Source organism: Marmota marmota, unplaced genomic scaffold, assembly GCF_001458135.2.
Source record: "Marmota marmota marmota unplaced genomic scaffold, marMar, whole genome shotgun sequence".
Taxonomy (NCBI): Eukaryota; Metazoa; Chordata; class Mammalia; order Rodentia; family Sciuridae; genus Marmota; species Marmota marmota.
In genome coordinates, this window is record NW_026000142.1 from 29,931,793 (window position 1) to 29,953,089 (window position 21,297).

General features: G+C 34.9%; 1 protein-coding gene across 1 annotated transcript in view; it reads left to right on the plus strand.

Annotated features, from left to right (window-relative positions):
• The window catches only part of Gnai1 (G protein subunit alpha i1), an 83,179-nt gene that overhangs the window by 41,196 nt on the left and 20,686 nt on the right, over positions 1-21,297 (plus strand). The window contains 2 exon segments of the mRNA XM_015488398.2: positions 10,849-10,891; positions 10,986-11,127. Coding sequence (XP_015343884.1) covers positions 10,849-10,891; positions 10,986-11,127 — 185 coding nt within the window.

Below are 21,297 nucleotides of genomic sequence, written 5' to 3' on the forward strand. Positions count from 1 at the left end.
GGTAATTGTCCTTTTATTGGGAAACTGATTTTACTTGAAAGGATGGCAAGCTGTGGTTAGTCTGACTTGGGGTTTTGGCAGCATTAGCCTTTCACTCTGAGGAAAACAGCTAACAGTATATGTGTCAGTAGTGAAATAAGCTTTCAAGAAAAAAAGGAAAAAATTACACACACACACACACACACACACGAAACTTCTCTCTGCCACTGGAATCTTGAAGTCTTCCCAAGATTTTAAGCCTTTTCTGATGAGATTTTGGGTAACATTAAAAAGACAACTTAAATATACATATGTGTGTGTGTGTATAGTAATATCATGGGCTGTGTCAATATTTAGCTCTGCATAACTCAATGAATCAATTTCCAAAACAAATTAACAAAATGTCTATTTCAGGAAAAGATAGACCAGTGGATTTAATGTACTGAAGTATGAAAAGTTTATAGAAATGGTTCAAATTTCACATTATAGCAACACTTTAGGATGGTACCCCCTTTTCACATTTGGGTATAGAATCAAAGACTATCCACGGTTATCTGTAAATGCTGTTAAAATACTCATACTTTATCTATTATATAATTGTGTGGAAATGAATTTTCTTGGTATACTTCAGCCACAGTATTGTACTATGACATATGAAGTGCAGAAGTAGATATGAGAATCCAGATGTCTTTTATTAAGCAGTGTGCAAAAAAAGTAAAATAATGCTACTTGTTAGTTGTATATTTGAGGGTGAAGGAAGGAAAAATCTAATTTTTTAAATAAAATAATGTTTTGGTTTTTAATATCTAGTCAGCAACTTAATGAATATATTTTGATCACTAATAAAAATAGGATGTGGTCCTCAATATTTTTCTTGCCTCAAAATCATTTGGCGGGATTTTAAGTTACAGATTTCTAGATCCCATTTCCAGAGTTTATAAGTAAGTTTTGGCTTGTTTTAACAAATTACAGATGCTATGTACTGCTACCATGCTTTTATAAGAATCCCTATTATATCTGTTTCATTGGATTTGTTAGACTAACCTGCTTTAGATGCCATTTGGAGAAAGAAAAAAAGGCTTTGGAATTTCAAAGTAGTACAGTTTTAAAGACAATGGCTAGAAGTGTGCTTAGTTACCAGAAATTTGGGAATTAATTAAAAATGACACAGAACAGTTGGGAACCTGTTAGAATCATGGGTGTTGGCAAAAGATAGAAGATTCCTAGTTCATAGGCAAGAAGTACTTCAGTACAGCCATTGCAGTCTCCAGAATCAGCATTTGTGGAGTCGTAACAAGCCTCAGTTCTCTGATGGTGACATGAGAGAACCATGTGATGGCTACACCAGCATTAGGTTGTATTATAGTTGAGGAGTCCTGAACTAGGGAGTTCCTCATTTTCTTTTTATATAATGCACAGTAAGTCAGCCTGACCTTTGTTCTGGAGGATACATTACATTTATTATACTGGACAGTAAACAAACCTTCCTCTGCTCCAGTGGAACACAGTATCTGTATCTCCCAAGGCTGTTCTCTACACACACACTCTTCTGAGGAAATTGTGAACATAGGCAGCCAGTCCTCTGCTCACACATGTTCACAGATGCAAGAGGCCCATCAAAAATTGTAATTTGACCTAAGAAAAGCTGGGTAGTATCTGTGGCTTATTTACCAGTCCTTAATAGTAAATAGCTTAGCAAAAGCAAGAACAGTTTGACTTTCGACAGAGTGATGCATATGTTCCCCAATGAAGTAAACATATCCCCCTTGAGTGATTCTAAATTATTTTCATAAATGTGTAAACTGTCATAGGGAGCAAATTTAAAAAGTAAAAGTAATCTTACAGTTACTGACACGTTAGCTGCAGTGAATTGCACTTGCAGTGTGAGTCTTTTTTGGCATACCACTTCTACATTTGGCTTCTAATGACTAATTTTCCCACATCTTTCCACTATGTAAACTACTGTAGCTCTGATTTGTGAAGTGTGTAGTGATTATCATTTGATCTTCACTTGGTGCAAATGCATCATTAACCTCTTTTGTTGTTCCCTCATTATCTCAGGATAATTAAAGTAATACTACTTGGCACAGGGTTAGTCCACAACTCTTGGGTCCACGGGACAGAAACAAATTCATATCTGGTTCTCGCAAATTGGAAATCAAGGAGGGCTTGTTCCTTGATTATGACTCCAGTCATAGATTTCCTGCCTTGCCCATGTCAGTCCTGGAACCTGAACTTAGGAATTCCCAGTTATTTTAATATCTATAGTATATAGTAAATCTGCCTGACCTCAAAAGTGTCCTAAGATGGATGGTAATTACATCTTCCCCTAACTGTGATTTCATTGACAGGTGTAACCAGTGCTGTCCACATTCTCATCCCAGCTTTCTCATAGCCTCTCAGTGCCACTTTCCTGTTTGGGCCTCATCTTTTAATATTGTTTTCTGTGACGTGATAATGGAAAATGGTGTTTGTGGGCCATTTTTCACATCATACTTTTAGCACTGTGATCTTTCTTGATAACTTTCACATAGAGACCAGAAAAGGAATCTGGTTGGTTCCTTATTGTCCTTCTTTTCTTGGGAATAGGGGGAGGAATTTGCTGTATCCAAAAGTGATTGGTGTGTGTGTGTGTGTGTGTGTGTGTGTGTGTGTGTGTGTGTGTGAGAGAGAGAGAGAGAGAGAGAGAGAGAGAAGTTTTACACATCCTAGTTCATAAAATGTATTGTTTAATGGTTGATAGAAGACCCATAAGCATAAGGAATTTCACTCCCAATGACATATTCCTGTGGTCCAGCTGGAGATGCAGCTGTTGTTTTCGGTGGTCAAAAGTCAGTTGATTGATAAGCAGATCAGACAGAGTTGTGCATAGGAGGGTCCCTAAGGCATACTGTTGACACTTCTTAAGGATCTTAATGTATCCATAAATACACATCAATACATATTTATGTCTATCTATAAATACATATTGATATATATATCAATATGTATTTATAGATATATTTATAAGTATCTATAAATACAAACTCAGATATAGATGTTAACATTGTATGACTGTTGGATATGTGAAGTCATCTAGGTGACTCAGTTTCTCATTTTTATTCCTATACAAATAAAAACACTGAATTAAAAATTGATGCAGAAAACTTTGGACTACCACCATTGTGGCCTCCAGTTCCATTCTTCCTCACCCTCATCTTCTGGGTCTGCAGACCCTAATTGTGGAAAAACATTGGTCTACCAGTTAGGCTTACTGAATCATGACTGTTAAGGCTGCCAGGATGGAGCTTCAAGTGCTACACATATTTTCTTTATGAAATTTTCCTGTCTTTCTAGTAGTCTTGTGTACAGATTTGTTCTTTTTTTTTTTTCCCCCAAATATAACCACGTTAACTTTATTCTTCCACAGTCCTGGAGGATAAAGTTTCAAAAATAAAATCCTCACATTTTATTTATATACTTATCTGTCTTCAAATATTTAGATTGATTTCATTTTTTAACTATTACAAATGTTCTTCAGTAAACATAGTTTTTGAGCATTGATTTTATTTCTTTTCTGTACATTCATTCCTAATATGTATGAAGGTATTATATTTATCTTAGGCATGAATGACTTAGCATGTCATTTTGTGAGGAGTTAAGATTGAGGAAAGTGGATCATCTTGAGGATCTAGATTTTGATGTTTCTATGAGTATTGTCAAATTATTCTTATATATCCAAGAATTTCAGATATATCACTCATACACATACATGTATGTGTATACGTACATATTCATATACATGTGTTTATTTAAATATAAGTTTTAAGCTTCTTCTTTTAAAATTTTTTTATTGTTGGTTGTTCAAAACATTACATAGTTCTTGATATATCATATTTCACACTTTGATTCAAGTGGGTTATGAACTCCCATTTTTACCCCGTATACAAATTGCAGAATCACATCAGTTACACATCCATTGATTTACATATTGCCATACTAGTGTCTGTTGTATTCTGCTGCCTTTCCTATCCTCTACTATCCCCCCTCCCCTCCCCTCCCCTCCCCTCTTCTCTCTCTACCCCCTCTACTGTCATTCATTTCTCCCCCTTGTATTATTTTCCCCTTTCCCCTCACTTCCTCTTGTATGAAATTTTGTATAACCCTGAGGGTCTCCTTCCATTTCCATGCAATTTCCCTTCTCTCTCCCTTTCCCTCCCTTTTTTATTTATCTTCTTATAGCTAAATAAAAAAGATCCTAGATTATTCCCCTGCTTGGGCATTACAATTAAAAACAAAATCTTCTCTCATCCTAGAATTCCTCTTCATGAAAGTAATAGAGAATTAAAACATTTATATTATTGAATAAACATTACATCAGAAGATGGTATGACTCCTAGGCAATTTGCTAAGAGATTGTAAAGACAGAAAGTAATCTCGCCCTTTGTATAGCCAACCTCGTACAACCTGTTACATACCTGTTGACAGCATGAACATGGATTCCCGGGCCTTGAGAAAGATACTCCACATCATCAAGCTGGCAAAAGGACTGCTTAGTTTTCAAAAGGATACACACACACACACATACACACACACTCACACACACATATATACATATTTATATTTCAAAGAGAGGAAAGCTACTCCTAATTATAGTCTTCCTAAAGTAAATGCTCTAAAGAAAAGGGAATCTTTTTCCTTACTTTTAACTGGAAGAATTAAACCTCTTATTTTTAATTTATATTTCCTATTATACCCATTATGCCTTTATTTGCTTGTCTCTTAAATAAAAAGAACTTGATATTGCTATTCTTATAGAAGAACTATGATAAATAGAAATGACTTTAAATGCACTTGTAATTTAGTAATCTATTCCATTTAAACTAAATTAAAATTTAGTTTGATTTAGTGTAAACATTTTAAGTTGTTAAATTCTATATGAATAATTAGAATTTGATGAAGGAAAGTGGTGGTGTCAGGAATTCAAATTACTTGACTAAATCACCATGTTAAATGTGATACTAGGCAGAGAGTTGGACAAAGGATGTTCTTTAAAAAAATAAATGTATTTGTTTTTTAAGGTCAGTGGTTTTGTTGTTGTTGTTATTGTTGTTGTTTGGTTAGTTGGTTTTGTTTTTAACCTTTGCCATCAGTTAGAATGTTAAAGCCTCCTATATTGCCTTTTAGTAAAATCAGGGACAGAGACACGATTTGATAGTCATCTTTATAGTAATAAATTATATACCTCTATTCAAGGAATTGGGATCTAGCTTGATTTGTTTTTCATTTTCCCTCTCCCTCTGCCTTCCCTTGTCCTCCCTCTCCATATTTCCCTCTTATGGATCCCATTAGTAGGCAGTGCCTCTGGGACCCCAAACTGCAGATGTGTTCCCTCTTGGTATTACTATGCTGTCTCCTGTGCCCTTCCAGCATCTGTGTGTGCAGTTGTGTTTGTTTTGCTGAGCTCCACTTCACACACCTGCTGGGCTGCACATTTGCTCTCAGAGATGGAATTTTGTCAGCTACTTCCTCCTCAAGGGAGACCTGAGGGAGGGCTCCTCAGTGCTCCCCCTTAGGGCTTTATAGCCACAGGCCTGCTAGGAGCAATATGTCCACATTCTCAGCCTCTGGGAGCCTCAAGCCTCCCTTCCCCTCCCCTGAAGGCTACCTCATTCCATGGCGACCAGCTTTATAGGCCATATAGTCACCTTGACTGGTCCGCCCTTATGATCCCAGTGTTCACACACTTTGATCTTTCCTAACTGATACATGCTGTGTAAGGATTTCTTGCTTCTTCTTGAAGTTGCTATTGGTGGGGTAGGAACATTTTTTTATGCCGCTCAGGATTTAAGGGAAGAGTATTAGCCTCCTGGCTGAGTACTGAGTACTTTCTGGAAAGAGGTACCCCTTTCTCCCTGCCCCTGTCCGTATACCATCCCTTCATGGATATTTTTTTTTTTTTTAAATTGCTTCCTGTCCGTCATGTGACAGTTCTGACTGTGATTGTGGAAAACAATCTTTGAACTCTTTCCGAAGTGCTCTATGGAAAGCCCATCTGTGTTAAGCATGTTGAACCTTTCACCATGCAGCTTTTCTAATTTTCCTGTTAGGAATCTCTCCATATGGAAGTGAGAAAACAAATTACATAAATTGCTAAGCTTGGAGAGGATTTTGCAGGGTGTCTGCCTCTGGCTATCTATTCCACAGAGTACTTCCTCATTAGTAAAAAAGAAAGTAGGAACCCAGTTAATAAGACTGGTATCCCTTCTCTTTAATGTTAAGCCAATTTCAGAATTTTTGAACCACAAGTCACAGACACGATGCTTATTGCAAAATAAGCTAAGTGTCCCATGTTGTCAGTTATTTTAAAGAGATATAAAGCAAATATGAATTTAAAGGTAATATCTGATCTCAGAATATTTTACTTTTTTCTCAGGTTTAAAACTTATCAGTGTACACATAGTTTAACTGGGAACAGCGTAGTTCTTTACAATTTCTGATTTCCCCCACTGTGTAGCTCAAACCTCTTGAGCTTATTTCTCTCAAATATTTCTCTGGGCTTCCAAGTGGTTTCACTAGAAGGGTGGACTATTCATTGGGGCTCCTGGTGGCTGTGGAATCATCTCCCTCTGTACAGGTCCTAGGATCTAACATGCCCCCTCCCAGCATGGCAGCTGCTGACTCAGCATTCAGTACTCCAAAAACTGGTGGCCACTTGAAGACAACCCTACTGGAAACTGCCCGCCCTTGCAGGCTTGGTGGACCGCCCCTTGCTTAGAGAGTTCTGTCCCTCAAACAGAGAGATGTGGGAGCCATAATGCCTGTGATTGTGCTGTGTCCAGAGCCAACTACACTGTGGTTGATTAATAAATAATGGGTTGTTTATCTTGGAATTGTTTATATTGGCAGATGCTCTGAAAGATTCAAAAGCTGTCTGTAAGTGAAGAATGCCCTTTATTGTTTATTCAGTGCCTAATTTTCTATTTAATGTGAGGATATCTTGGGTGAATTTCTTGAATATCAGACCACAAGTAAATCTTCTGCAGTTTTCGCCTCAAATTTTTTAGAGGCCATTTAACTACACCCTGTGGCTGCAAATCATCTCCAAGGCCTCTGATGTTTTATATATGTGTGTGTGTGTGTGTGTGTGTGTGTGTCTGTCTGTCTGTCTATCTGTCTAAATGTATGTTGGCATGTGTGTTTGTGGCTCCAGGGAGAAAGGGGGCAAAGGGAAAGAGGAAGCCTGGAGTGTTACCATCTAGTTTTGTCCATCACAAATAGCTGAAATAAACTTAAGAGCATTTCTGTTTGGTTGACTGTGTCTAGCACAAGATAGCAGCTGAGAAATCAGATAGGAATGTGTGCACAGTGAAAGGCACATGTGCGGAGTGGATCAGAGGGTTGACACAGGGGATAGAGGATCACCAGGTGACAAGAGGAAGAGAGAAAGTGTATTTTGTCAGGGGAAACAATATGTTTGAAGGCTTGTTGCATGGCCAGCAGCAGTGCTCAGTAATGCTCAGCATAAAACACTGTAGGAATGGCTGGGGAAATGAGGCTCAGGTGATGAAAATCCTGAGTTCTGTCCCTCAAACAGTAATAAATTCCTGCAGGGTGTGTACCTGTGGCAACAGGCTCATCCTGTCTTACCTTTGTTGGTCTCTGCTCAGATGTTCTCAATATCCACCAATTGAGTGGTTTGACAAATTGGTCTAATTTAATATAAAGATAGCAGTTACTGTTAAGTGGGAAGGAAGGGTATTTAAGAGGACACTGACTTTGTAAGTGGTCATTTTATTAGTAATATTTTCATGTGAGAGTAGTACAATGGGAGGGACTCATCATAAAGAGACCCGCATGTGTAAAGAGTGAAGGAGTTTTGAGAAAGGCTTTTTGACTTGTGTGAAAGGAAGATGAAAAAACCCGGTGGACTTTTTGTCTAACATACCATTGCATCCCCACAGAGTGCCCATCTATTGAAGGGCATCTAGATTGGTTCCACAGTGTTTAGGGGTGCTGGTTGAACATAAATTGCATAAGACAGAGCTGTAGTGACATAAGATGTTTTAAATCTTTTTTAAAATATGACAGCAGAATGCATTTTGATTCATTGTATACAATTGCAGCACAACTTTTCATTTCTCTGGTTGTACATGATGTAGCATCGTATCATATGTGCAGTCATACATGCACCTAGGGTAATGATGTCCATCTCATTCCACCATCTTTCCTGCTGCCATGCCCCTTCCCTCTTCTCCCTCCTCTTTGCCCAATCACAATTTCTCCATTTTCCCCATGACCCTCCCCCATTACAGATCAGCATCCACTTATCAGAGACAACATCTGGCCTTTGGTGTTTTGGGATTGGCTTACTTCACTTACCATGATATTCTCCAACTCCATCCATTTACCTGCAAATGCTGAGTAATATTCCATTGTGTATATATATATACACCAAAGTTTCTTTATCCATTCATCTATTGAAGGGCATCTAGATTGGTTCCAAAGTTTAGCTGTTGTGAATTGTGCTGCTATAAACATTGATGTGGCTGTGTCCCTGTAGTATGCTGTTTTTAAGTCCTTTGGGTATGGACCGAGGAGTGGGATAGCTGGTCAAATGGTGGTTCCATTCCAAGTTTTCTAAGGAATCTCCATACTGCTTTCCAGAGTGGTTACACCCATTTGTAGTCCTACCAGTAATGCATGAGTGTGCCTTTTCCCCCACATCCTCGCCAACATTATTTGTTGTCTGTATCCTTGATAACTGCTATTTTGACTGGCATGAGATGAAATCTTAGAGTACTTTTGACTTACATTTCTCTAATTACTACAGATGTTGAACATTTTTTCATATATTTGTTGATCAAAAGTATATCTGAGAAGTGTCTGTTCAGCTCTTTACCCCATTTCTTGATCGAGTTGTTTGTTTTTTTAACGCTAAGGTTTTTTTTAGTTCTTTATATATTCTGGAGATTAGTGCTCTATCTGATATGCCTGTGGCAAAATTTGCTCCCAGAATGTAGGCTCTCTTTTCATCTCACTGATTGTTTCTTTTGCTGAGAAGAAGCTTTTTAGTTTTAGTCCATCCCATTTATTAATTGTTGATTTTATTTCTGGCGCTTTAGAAGTCTTGTTAAGGAAGTCAGGGCCTAATCTGACATGATGATTTGGGCCTTCTTTTTCCTCTGTTAGGCTCAGGGTCTCTGAATAATTCCTAGGTCCTTGATCTACTTTGAGTTGAATTTTCTGCAGGGTGAGACAGGGGTTTATTTTCATTTTGTTGCATTTGGATTTCCAGTTCTCTCTTACCATTTCTTGAAGAGGCTATCTTTTATCCAATGTATGTTTTTGGCGCCTTTGTCCAGTATCTCATATAACTTTGTCCAATTATCTCATATAACTGTATTTGTATGAGTTTGTTTTTGTGTCTTCTGTTCTCTGCCATTAGTCTACATGTCTATTTTGGTGCCAATACCATGCTTTTTTATTACTAGAGCTTTGTGTAGTATATTTTAAGTACTGGTATTGTGATGCCTCCTTCTTCACTCTTGTTGCTAAGATTGCTTTGGCGATTCTGGTTCTCTTCTTTTTCTAAATGAATTTCATGATTGCTTTTTCTATAAGGGATGACGATGGGATTTTAATTGGAATCACATTGAATCTGTATAGCATTTTAGGTAGTATGGCCATTTTGACAATATTAATTTTGCCTATCCAAGAGCATGAAAGATCTTTCCATCTTCTAAGGCCTTCTTCAATTTCTTTCTTTAATGTTCTGTAGTTTTCATTGTAGAGGTCTTTCATCTCTTTTACTGATTCCCAAGCATTTTATTTATTTATTTATTTTTTGAGGCTCTTGTGAATGGGGTAGTTTTCCTAATTTCTCTTTCAGAGGATTCATCACTGATGTATAGAAATGCATTTGATTTATGGGTATTGATTTTATATTCTGCTACTTTGCTGAATTCATTAATTAATTCTAGAAGTTTTTTGGTAGAGTTTTTTTGGATCCTCTAAGTATAGGATCATGTCATCAGCAAATAATGATAATTTGAGTTCTTCTTTTCCTATTTGTGTTTTAAACTTTATATGTACTTTCTCAGTACCGCTGCCATTCTACTTCACAAGAGCCCAAAGTTAAAACCAATTGGCCAAGCAGTGAAAACATCTGCTGATATGGACTAAAACCTGGAATGAAACTCATTTATAGTGCTTCAGTTTTAATACAAGATGGAACTTGTTAGAGCTTTAGAAGATATACACAAACAACAATGAAAGGATTTTTTTTTCAATTGAGTTTATTGAATTTGAGTATATTATGAAGAAAGAGACAACAGGACTTGCATCTGAAAAAGTTTCCATATATTTTGAATTAATAAAGCTCACTTATTTTTTAAATAAATCTTATTGTGTATTTTTAAGGTATACTACATGGCACATAACTAAGTCTCTCAAACACACACACAGAGTCTCAAATGGTTAATACAGTTAAAATTAATATTTTTATCAGCTTATCTAATTATACATTTTTCTCCTGTGCCAACAACAACTGTCATTCACTTATTTGACCAAAATTCTCAATACGGGGATGGGTATTTACAGTGGTTAAAGCGCTTGCTCAACATGCACAAGGCCCTGGCTTGGTCCCCAGTACCACAAAAGCAAAAACAAAACAAATTTCTAATAAAATAGAAAGAAATCCCAAATATACTACACTATTATGAACTGTAATACTCATGTTGTATAGTGGGTCTTACACTTGTTCATCCTATGTAGTTGCTGCTTTGTATCTCATTTTCTTAAGAGATCCATAGTGTATATGTGTGTTCTGGGAGTTGGATTTACTTAAGTTGAATGTTGAAATTAGAAATTCTTTATTTTGTTTTTTAGGTGCTGGTGAATCAGGGAAAAGTACAATAGTGAAGCAGATGAAGTAAGTAGATTTAAAACATTGAAATTTTTTTTTTAATGTTTTAAGTATACCCTTCATCAAAGAAAGTGCTTTTTCTTTGCTTTCATTTCATTAGAATTATCCATGAAGCTGGCTACTCAGAGGAGGAATGTAAGCAGTACAGAGCAGTGGTCTACAGTAACACCATCCAGTCCATCATTGCTATCATTAGGGCCATGGGGCGGTTGAAGATAGACTTTGGTGACTCGGCTCGGGCGGTAAGTTATTTTATTGCAGTAGGCTTGATAAGTAAAAAGAATAACTTGTTAACTAATCAGGACTCTTTTATACAAGGAGTCAAAAGGATAGACGTGAGTCAGGAGCTTTAGAAGTGAGTGAAATGAACATATACAGAATTATACTTCATGGTTATACTTACCTTATCCATCAGGTAATTTGGATAATTCAATAATTATTATTGACTGCAATACTTTCTATATAACATGTATCAGGTACCTCTGTTTTTGTATTCATTGGTTTTCTATTACTGTAAAAAAATACCTGGCGTAATCAACTTAAAAGGAGAACATGTCTATTTTGCCTCACAGTTTCAGAGATTTTAGTCCTTGTATGGTTGGCCTGTTGCTTTGGGCCTATAGTGAGGAAATACATCGTTGTGGTAGCAGGTAGCCAAGGAAGCTACTCACCTCATGGCAGCCAAGAAGTGAAAAGAGAGAAAAGAAAAGATCAGTTTTCCATGATCCTATTTAAGGGCGTGCCTCCAGTAACCTAAGACCTCCCATTAGGCCCCACCTCCCAATTGTTCCACCACCTCACAATAGCCCCATGGGCAGGGGTCCAGGCCTTTAGCACATGTGGCTTTAGGGGACATTTCAGATACAAACTGTAGCAGTCCCCATAACAATATTTTTGTAGTTAATACGTTGTAAACTGCTTACACTAACACTATTTAAAATCTGTTCTTATAATTTAGAATTCTGAAATGACCTACTTATTTGTATTCATGCCCAGACTATAAAGAAATCTAATCTTTAATAATGAAAACAGTGCAAAAGTTTGCTTATCTTTGGAATAGGAAAGTATTGGCTACTAAAAAACATGTATCAAATTTAAGAGCTAAAGGGGACCTTTGAAGACAAGCTAGTTTCACTCCTTTATTTTCCTAATAAAGAAAAACTGAAACCCAGGAAATATTACACTCTAGAATGATCAAGGCTCTGTGCCTGTGCTTCTTTCTTTGACCCAGTAATTTGTTTTCAGTTTGATTCAAAGCAATACTGGTTGGTACTGTCCACAAAACATTGTTTTCCCCAGCTCCCATTTGATTGTTTGCTATTTGAGTACTTTACTGATTCTTTTTTAGTAACTGTTATAAAACTTGATGAAAAACCTTTAACTGAAGACTGGCTTTTTTTTTTTGCACAAAGTATGTATATTATTAATAATACTGTGCTGCATTTTTATAGTTCTTTTATCTTTTTATGTTGTGTGTGTGCGCACACAAGCACACACATATGTCTCCTTACTAATACCATGAAGATTTTCTGCATAGAGACTTTAACTTTCTGTCTTACAGTTTGTTGTTGTTGTTGTTGTTTTCTTTTAACATACAGCGAAATTCATGCTTAATAAGAAAGGAAAATGAATAAAACCCGTATTAGGAAATATAGGTTAGAGAAATCTAAAATAAACTGGGCTTGTTTATGAGTTACTTTAAAATTTTCTTATAAGTTACTGAGTCATGTTAACTTACTCAGTTTTTCCTTTTAAACAAAAATTTTAAAGGCTTTAGCATGTTAATTAAAATTTTCATATAGATTTTAAGATCCATTTTAAGAACAAATTTTATTTTTTGAGATTTATGACATTGTTATTAGATATGTATAAATAGTAATATTGCTACTATAATGAAATAAATTAACTTACATATCATCTCACACTGTGTGTGTGTTGGGGATGGGGGAGGCAGCTACAATCTTATTTAACAAAAATCCCTCTTTCAGTTTAATTAGCTATAGTCCTCATGTTGTCAAAAAGAAAAAAATAACAGATTTTGGTGAGGATGTGGAAAAGAGAGAACCCTAGTGTACTCTTGGTAAGAATGCATATTGACTCATCCATTATGAAAACAGTAGGAAGTTTCTAAAGAAATTTAAAAAAATTATGATCCAGTTATCACTCTTCTGGGTATAAACCAAAAGGAGACAAAATAACCACTTGATTATGTTATGTGCAGTTCTGTGTTCATTGCATTGTTTATTCAAAATAGCCAAGATAGGGAAACAACCTGTCAGTGGACAAATAGGTAAAGAGAATGTGATGTGTGTACACATGTGGGGAGACACACACACACACACACACACACACACACACACAATGGAATATTGTTCAGACTTCGGAAAGTTTTTTCCTCAACATGGATGAACCTGAAGGATATTATTTAGTGAAATAAAGCCAGATACAGATAAAAATTTTGCCTGATTTCATTTACATGTAGAACTAAAACCAAGAAAAGTCATCTGTGCAGAATTAGAGAATAAAACAATGATCACCAGGGGCTGGGTGCAAGGGAAGGGGGAGACATAGGTCAAAGGGGACAAAGTAGGAGATGTGTAGGATGAAGGAATCTGGAGATACAATGTACAATAGAGGACTGCAGGTCATTTAAAATAATGTATTCATTTATAATTTGTTCACTCAACACATGTCCAGTAAACATGTGTTGAATGAACAAATGATAAGTGGATAAATTACAGATTGAGTAGTAGGACAGTACATTGAATAATGTATCAGTATTCTGGACATATATTTCAAAAAAAAATTCAGAAGAATGTTATAAACTATTAAAATAATCTTAAAATCTTAGAAATGTTAATCACACTTAACTTTTTAATCTTTGTGTAAAAGGAGTACATATAAGGACTCTACTCTTAGATTAAGGAGAAAGAATTAATAAAATTTATACCAATTCCAGTTCCAATTATGGTATTTGAAACATTTTTGTCAATAATATATGCAGTATTCTGCATTCAGATCTTGTATATGGCTATGAAAACAAGATTTGTACCCTATATGGTGGGAGCTAATGAAGGTTCAGTACAAGGGCACTCTACCACCGAGCTGCATCATCAGTCCTTTTTTTTTTTTTTTTTTTTTGAGACAGGAGTTCTACTAAGTTGCCCAGTCTTGCCTTGAATTTGTAATCCTCTGCCTTAATTGAGTTGCTGGTTTATAGGTATGTGCCACTATGCCTGGCTAGTGCAAGCAACTTTGAAAGAGGATTTTTTTTTTTTATATTATTCTCTCTCTCAAGGAATGTTATTTTCTTACACCTCCATCACCTTTTTAATTAATTAAAAATTAATTAGTTAATTTCAGCTTAGTTTCAGGAATGACCAGGAATAATCCCTTACCATACCATAATCCCTCACCATAAGCCTTTTCTTATCTTTTTCTTTTTTAGTTGGTTACCTGCGGTTTTGGAATCTAATATGGCCTGCTCTGCATCTATTTCTTCCTCCTCTCAGACCCTTACTTCTGTTGGCCTTTGTGGTCCCTATTAACTCACCCACACAAACACCTATCCTCACATTGTTTGTGATTTGACTCCTCCCTGTTGGGTTGCCTTGCCTCTACACGGCTCTGAAGAACCACTAGGCCCTCAAAGTTATGCTGAGGGATGTGTAGATAGATTCACATTGGACTGGAGGTGGGAAGGGAAGTTGAGCTGAGTATTGAAATAGGAGTAAGAGTTTTCTAGACAAAAATAAGGAAAAAGCAATTAGCAAATAAGAAACAGTTTATTCACAGGCAGTCTGAATATATTCCTATTTCTGAAGTATCAGTTCCTAGAAGTATTAGCCCTAAGTTGAAGGATAACAAGATATTGAATTCTGGTCAGTGCCATAGATTTGCTTTACAACCAGAAGCATTGTAGCAACTGTTTCTCCTGTTAAGCTCTCTTAGTCTTCTTACATTGTTCTGTTAAATTACTTGTCCTTTTCAAGTGTGTGTGTGTGTGTGTGTGTGTGTGTGTGTGTGTGTGTGTGTATGGCAAATATTTTTTCCAGTGTTTTTGAAAAACTTCTTGTTAGAGACCTGGGGTTTTATTTTGTTTTTGTTTTTCAATCAGTTCTAACTTCTGTGTTCCGACCTTCATAGAAAGATAGTCTTCATGTTACAATTATCTTTAAATTTTCATATTTTTCTAGAATGCCTAGTTTTGTTTTTTATACATATTGTTTTGTACACCTCCATGGAAATAGTGTTTGAATATATAATAGTCTGAATATATCTTGTAATCTAATTGATTCTTGCCAGTAGCCATTTTTAAAATAATCATCCCATTTAGGTAAAAATGCTGCTTTAACATTTGATTTGGACACCTTTTTTTCCCTACTGATAATTTGTTTTTTCTTTACCCAGTCATCTACTAGTTAAGTTAATTAACCTCTCTAAGCATGTTTCATTAGAAGAGAAATAATAATAACATCTAATTTGCAGGGTTGTTAGGAATAAGACAAAAAGAATATCAAGTGTTTAACACATTCTGGTCATAATAGATGCCCAATAAAATGTTTGTTGGTTGTTTTATTATTTACAAGTTTTATACAGTCATTATGGTCAGAATCACATTATTTTGACTTCTGTTGTTTCATAGGGTTAATTGGCATCTAGCAGGTTAAAATCACCTCATCCTGTTGTTGTTTTTAACCAGATATCAAGCTTTTAAGCATTTCTCTTCCATGTGAACTTGAGAATGAATTCTCCTCAACTCTCTTGAAAACAAAACATTTTAAAAACCCAGTTGATATTTCGATTGGAATTACATCTTAAATGTAGAGTGATTTGGTGAGAGTTGGCTAAAAAGGTGTAAAATTTTAAGAAATAATGACTAATGTGCTATGGTTTGCATCATATTTGGCAGTTAGTAGATTTGCAAAGCAGATTATACATTAGTTATTTAAAATGAGAGAAAAGAATTTTTCAAGGCTGGTATAGAGCAATCAAATTTTATACCCAATGTCTTTTTAAAATTTCCTTGAAATGAGGGTGGTTCGTTTTTGAATAATAACATATTGACAATATAGTCTGTTATATTTCTAATAATGTTAAGCTGGAGGGTCATTAGTGTGCCTCAGGTACTGGTTACTTAGAACACTGTTGCACAAAATGTGATCAGTGGACCAGTGCCTGTCCCAAGAATGTGTATAAAATGAGAAGTAAGGGTAAGTATGTATATGGATTTATAGAAATTGACAGTTATATATAATATAGATCTCTATATTAATAACAACATACAAATATAAATACATAAACATACAAAATATAAAAATGTATACAGATTTCTTTAATTATATTTTTCTAGCAGTATTAGTTACAAAATAAATTGGAAACAAGATAAACCAAAATACATGCCTTGTCCTTCATAACAGCTGGAAAAGCACTTGGAATACCTTACTCTGTAAGGAATAGAAACTTTTCCTTGAATCCACTTAAACACCATCCATTTCTGCCTCAATTCTCAGTGTTCTGTTGCATAATGCTCACTTTTCTGTAATAACTTTGTAATTTATTTTCCTTATTGAGTTGGTTTGAGTATGTCTGTCTGTCAGATTGCATTTGAGAAAGGTTGTTATCAGTTTACCTTCCAAGCAACAGCCTATGAGGTACCTTTTCTTAAAGCACTTGGGGTAGCCAAAATTTAGGAGTCTTATATTAAACAAAACAAAACAAACTTTGCTAATTTGCTTTTTGTAAATCTTACATTGATTTAATTTGAATTTTCAATTTTAATATAATTATGTTGCTTTCTACATCTTCATTGACTAGATTTTATTTCTCTGTGGCTTGTGTTTTATATGTTTACCCACTGGAGTCTTGGTGTTTTGGTTACCATATTTGCTTGTTTGCACATACTTATGTGTTGACCACTTGTCTGTGATAGAAATTTCTTTCATAATTTGCTTATTGCCTTCAATCTTATGGATACATATATAATTTTTCTCACATTTTTATTGGTACATTATAGTTGTACATAGTGATAGGATTTGTTATTACATATTTGTACATGCATGCAGTAGGCAATATAACAAACAATATAATTTGGCCAGTAGAACCTCTCCTATTATTTCTTGTATTGTGCTTCAATTTAGAACATCCTCTGTCAATCAAAGATTTCCCAAATATGCATGATATTTTTAAAGTGTTTTAGAGTAGTGGGTTTTAATATTGTTTTGTGTTTGTTCTTTAATCCCTTTGAAACTTGTATTTGTTCTGTGCATTGAATAAGGTTCAACATATTTTTCTTTTTACATAACTAATTTTGAATAATCATATGCTTTCCAATTGACTTATCTTGCTGCCTTAATCATAAAAGTGAATTCAGATTTGGAATTATTTCTCCTATTGACCTATATTAATTCCAGACTGTTCTACATATTATAGGCTTTTAATATCCAATAATATCAGCCCTCTTTCTCCAATTTTCCTTTCAAAATGTCTCTAGTTATTTTTAATTGCAATTTTTTCTCTATTAATATTCAAGTCATTTATTATAGTTCCTGATTTATATTTGAGACATAAATGAAGGAACTTATACTTTTATATTGTTTTCAATTTGAGACATATCAATATATGCACAAATGATAGTTACTTGAAAAATAACGTGTGCTTCTAGCACTTCATATTTCTACTTTCCTCATTTCACTTCTTACCACATTCTTCTGTATCTCCATTGACAACATGTTCTGTTATTCATACAAAGAACATATAAGTATCAATATTTCTTTATTTTATATTTTAAAAATATGTATACATATATAAATTCATGAATAGGCATAAAAGTTATATTTGTGTCATACATTTTATCAGTAATTTTCCTTCTTGATATAATGAAGCTTATGCTTCATACTAAATTCACTGCAATTTAGTTAAAATTTTTGCTCTCTGCAATTTAGTTAAAATTAACTTATTTTATTTTTAGGCTTTTTTCCCCTTTTAAACAATCTTATGGAAAAAAAGAATAATGACTGCCTATTTTCTTGCCTCAAGTCTTTTTTACTTAGATTTGTGTTTTTACAAAAAAAATGTGTGTTTGACACATACTTGTTTCTTAAAAAACCCTTTAACATCTTATAATGGGTACCATGAGTCATGGTGTGATGAACACATTAAAGTTCTTAAGATTTCCTTAAGGATACAACAGAGCAGTTCAGTTGTTTTAAATTTATCGGAGTAACAAAGTATGCTATAGAAGTATGGTAAATTAAATAATGAGAAGTTTTTATCCTGTGTGGTTTAAGGTAAGCCATTGAATCAAGACATCCATCTATATGTCAACCTTGACATTAGTCTCTAATTCCTATGACGCAAAATTCATAGATATCACTATTTTTTAATATTATTTAGCCTATACATTAGAATGTCTTTTTTGATATTTTTTATGTAAACTCAATCTTTTCCATAAGTTTTGTCTGCGATGTCATCTAGCTTCTGTTTAAACCCCCAACCTCTGCATTATCTGGTGCAGTGGCACATGCCTGTAATCCCAGCTACTTGGGAGGCTGAGGCAGGAGGATTGCACATTTGAGGTCACCTGGGCAACTTGGTGAGACCTCTCTCCAAATTAAAAAACAAACAAAAGTCTGGGAATACTTCAGTGTCAAAAATTCCCCTGGATTAAATCTCTAGAACTGAAAGGGGCAGAAAGAAAAAAAGGAGAAATTTTCTGTCCATTTTTTATTCTTTTAGGTTGCTGTGATTGTTAAAGTGTTTTCCCATTATTCAATTGAAAGCTTATATCTTTTGTCTTAAGAATGCTCCTTTTTCTGCTCTAAGCTCAACAGGAATTTTACTCCTTCTTACCTTTTATGGTCTTTAGTATGTCAGAGGATAGCCATTGTGGTCCCTCAGCATCTCCCCGTCTCCCATCCTGAACAGACTCTTGTGGATTTGATCAAGTGGATGATAGCTGCACATATAATGCACATCACTAAACAGCAAGAAAGTACTGCATACTATGTGTTCCCTGATTTTCACGGAGAAAGACTGGTTACTTCGCTCTAGACACAATAACATATTGTAGCTTCTTTTGAGTTTCCAAAATCCATATAGCATATGTATATGTTATATGGAATTTGCATTCTCTGAACCATCTTATTTTCATTGAGTCCTTAGTAATTTAAAAACATTTTAACTTGGCTACATCCAAGAATTTCTTTCCCCCTTGCTACTCTCAAATAATTGCTTGGCAAATAATATTCCTTTTTCTTTACTTTTTTATTTATATTTTTTAGAGGGGAATGCTGTGAATTGAACAAGGGCCTTGCACAAGCCAAGTGTTCTCTGCCACTGAGCCACACCCCTGCTAGGTGCTCTTTTTTTTTTAATTACCACAAAAAAGTTTCTGTATACTGATTTACTAGCCTTTGTACCTCCTAATCAAACTTCAGTCTTCAGTAATACCTGCCCTTTTCCTACTGTGTACCACACTCTTTTGATACCCTCATGTTTGTGTTTATAAATGTTCTTAATTAATTTTAATACAAACCTATGAAGACCTCATTCCTTGTCAAGATAAAATCAGTGCCTCCAATCTACAATTTTGAAATTTGTCCTATTTTAGGACTTACCAATTTAAATAACCAATGGGTGACTTTTTAGCTGTGAAACTTTAAGCAGATTGCCTAACTTCTCTGTGCCCTTGGGCTCTTTTTGTACAAAACAAAAGATTACATAGAATAATTTCTACAGTACCTTCCAGCTCAAATTCAGCATCTGAACATTCAGCTACTGACATGGAGGTGAATGTTCTAGTTATTTTTCCAGTAGAAGCTATTTTGCATTTTAATACTGTCTATTTTTGAGGTTTAGAATTTGACCTTATGGGATACATATGGATAGTAAAATGGCTACTATTCTGAAGCAAATTAACATATCGTTCATTTCAAGTAATTACATTTTTTTGTGACAAGAGCAGCTAAAATATACTTAACAAAAATTTCTGATGCAATACTTTTTTGTTTATTTATAGTTCGCATGTTGTAATTATTTCTTTGGACTTGATCATCCTACATGTCTGTTCCTTTGACCTTTGAACTACATCACTTCATTTCCTTTCTCACTTCCTATGTCCCGCTGCTGTTGAAGTCTTTCTGTATATTTGACATTCATTCATTCATTTGAATGTGGAGGAAGTTATGCTAAGTGAAATGAGCCAGACACAGAAAGAAAAATATTGCATGATCCCACTTGTATGTTGAATCTAAAAAAAGGAAGAGACATTTTTGAATGCCACAGAAAGTGCAGTTTATAAATAGAGCTTCCAAAGTTTCTTCTGCATTTTCTTTAGGTTTCTTCCTAGAAAGTTAGAGGCAAGAATGATCTCCTGACCTATCCTGGAGGGCATTGGTCTTTCTCTTTCAAAAATTTATTGAAATTGAAAAAAGATACTATAACCAAAATGCATTTAAAAGCATACTTAAGTGAAAAGCATTTTTCCAAAACAGAGAAATTATTTGATGTAGTTTAATAAATAAAAATGGCCAAATGTAGAAATTTCTCACATATGAGTAAATATTTAGAAAATTGAATAGTCTTTTAATGGAATTGGGTTAGTGGTTTTCAGAATGACTTGAAACCATGATATATAGGGTTTATTAAGGATATTATGCACATGTTGCTTGCTTGCCCATATTTCTCTTGTGATTTACTAAAAAGGGGAACATATGCTTGAATAATATGTTCCCATGCTGAGACTTAATTATTTTTCATGATGAGTTCCAGCCGAAAAGGAAATGCTTCACAAATTGGCAGCAGGATGAATTTACATTGTCAGCTATGAGCTGTGTCACCAACTGCATCTTTTCTTCTGTATACCATATCATAATGTGTTCCTCCTCTCTATAAGCATTTAGTACCATACATTTATTCTTCCGTATCTGTGGGGGATTGGTTCCAGGACCATCATTAGATACTGAAATCCAAAGATTCTGAAGTGTCTTACACAATGGCACAATATTTGCATATAATCTATGCATATCTTTCCATACACTTTAAATTATCTCTAGAATACTTATAATACCTAAATACAATGTAAATGTCATATAAATAGTTGTTATATAGTATTGTTTAGGGATTGAGGAAAAAAGTTTGTACAGATGCAATTATTTTTTCAAATATCTTCAATCTGAAGTTTGTTAGATCTGCAGTACAGAAACCATAGAAAACTGAAGGCCATCTGTATCTGGAAGAATGCCCCTTGATGATAATATTTTCCACGCAGTTAACATGTCTCAGGTTAATGAAAACCTCTATGAAGATAGCAGCTTCTCCCTTCCTCCATCCACTTTGAATTAGCTGTGTTATTACCTGGAGGATAGAGTGATATTATCAAGTATGGTAGGTAGCTTCTACGTACATATACC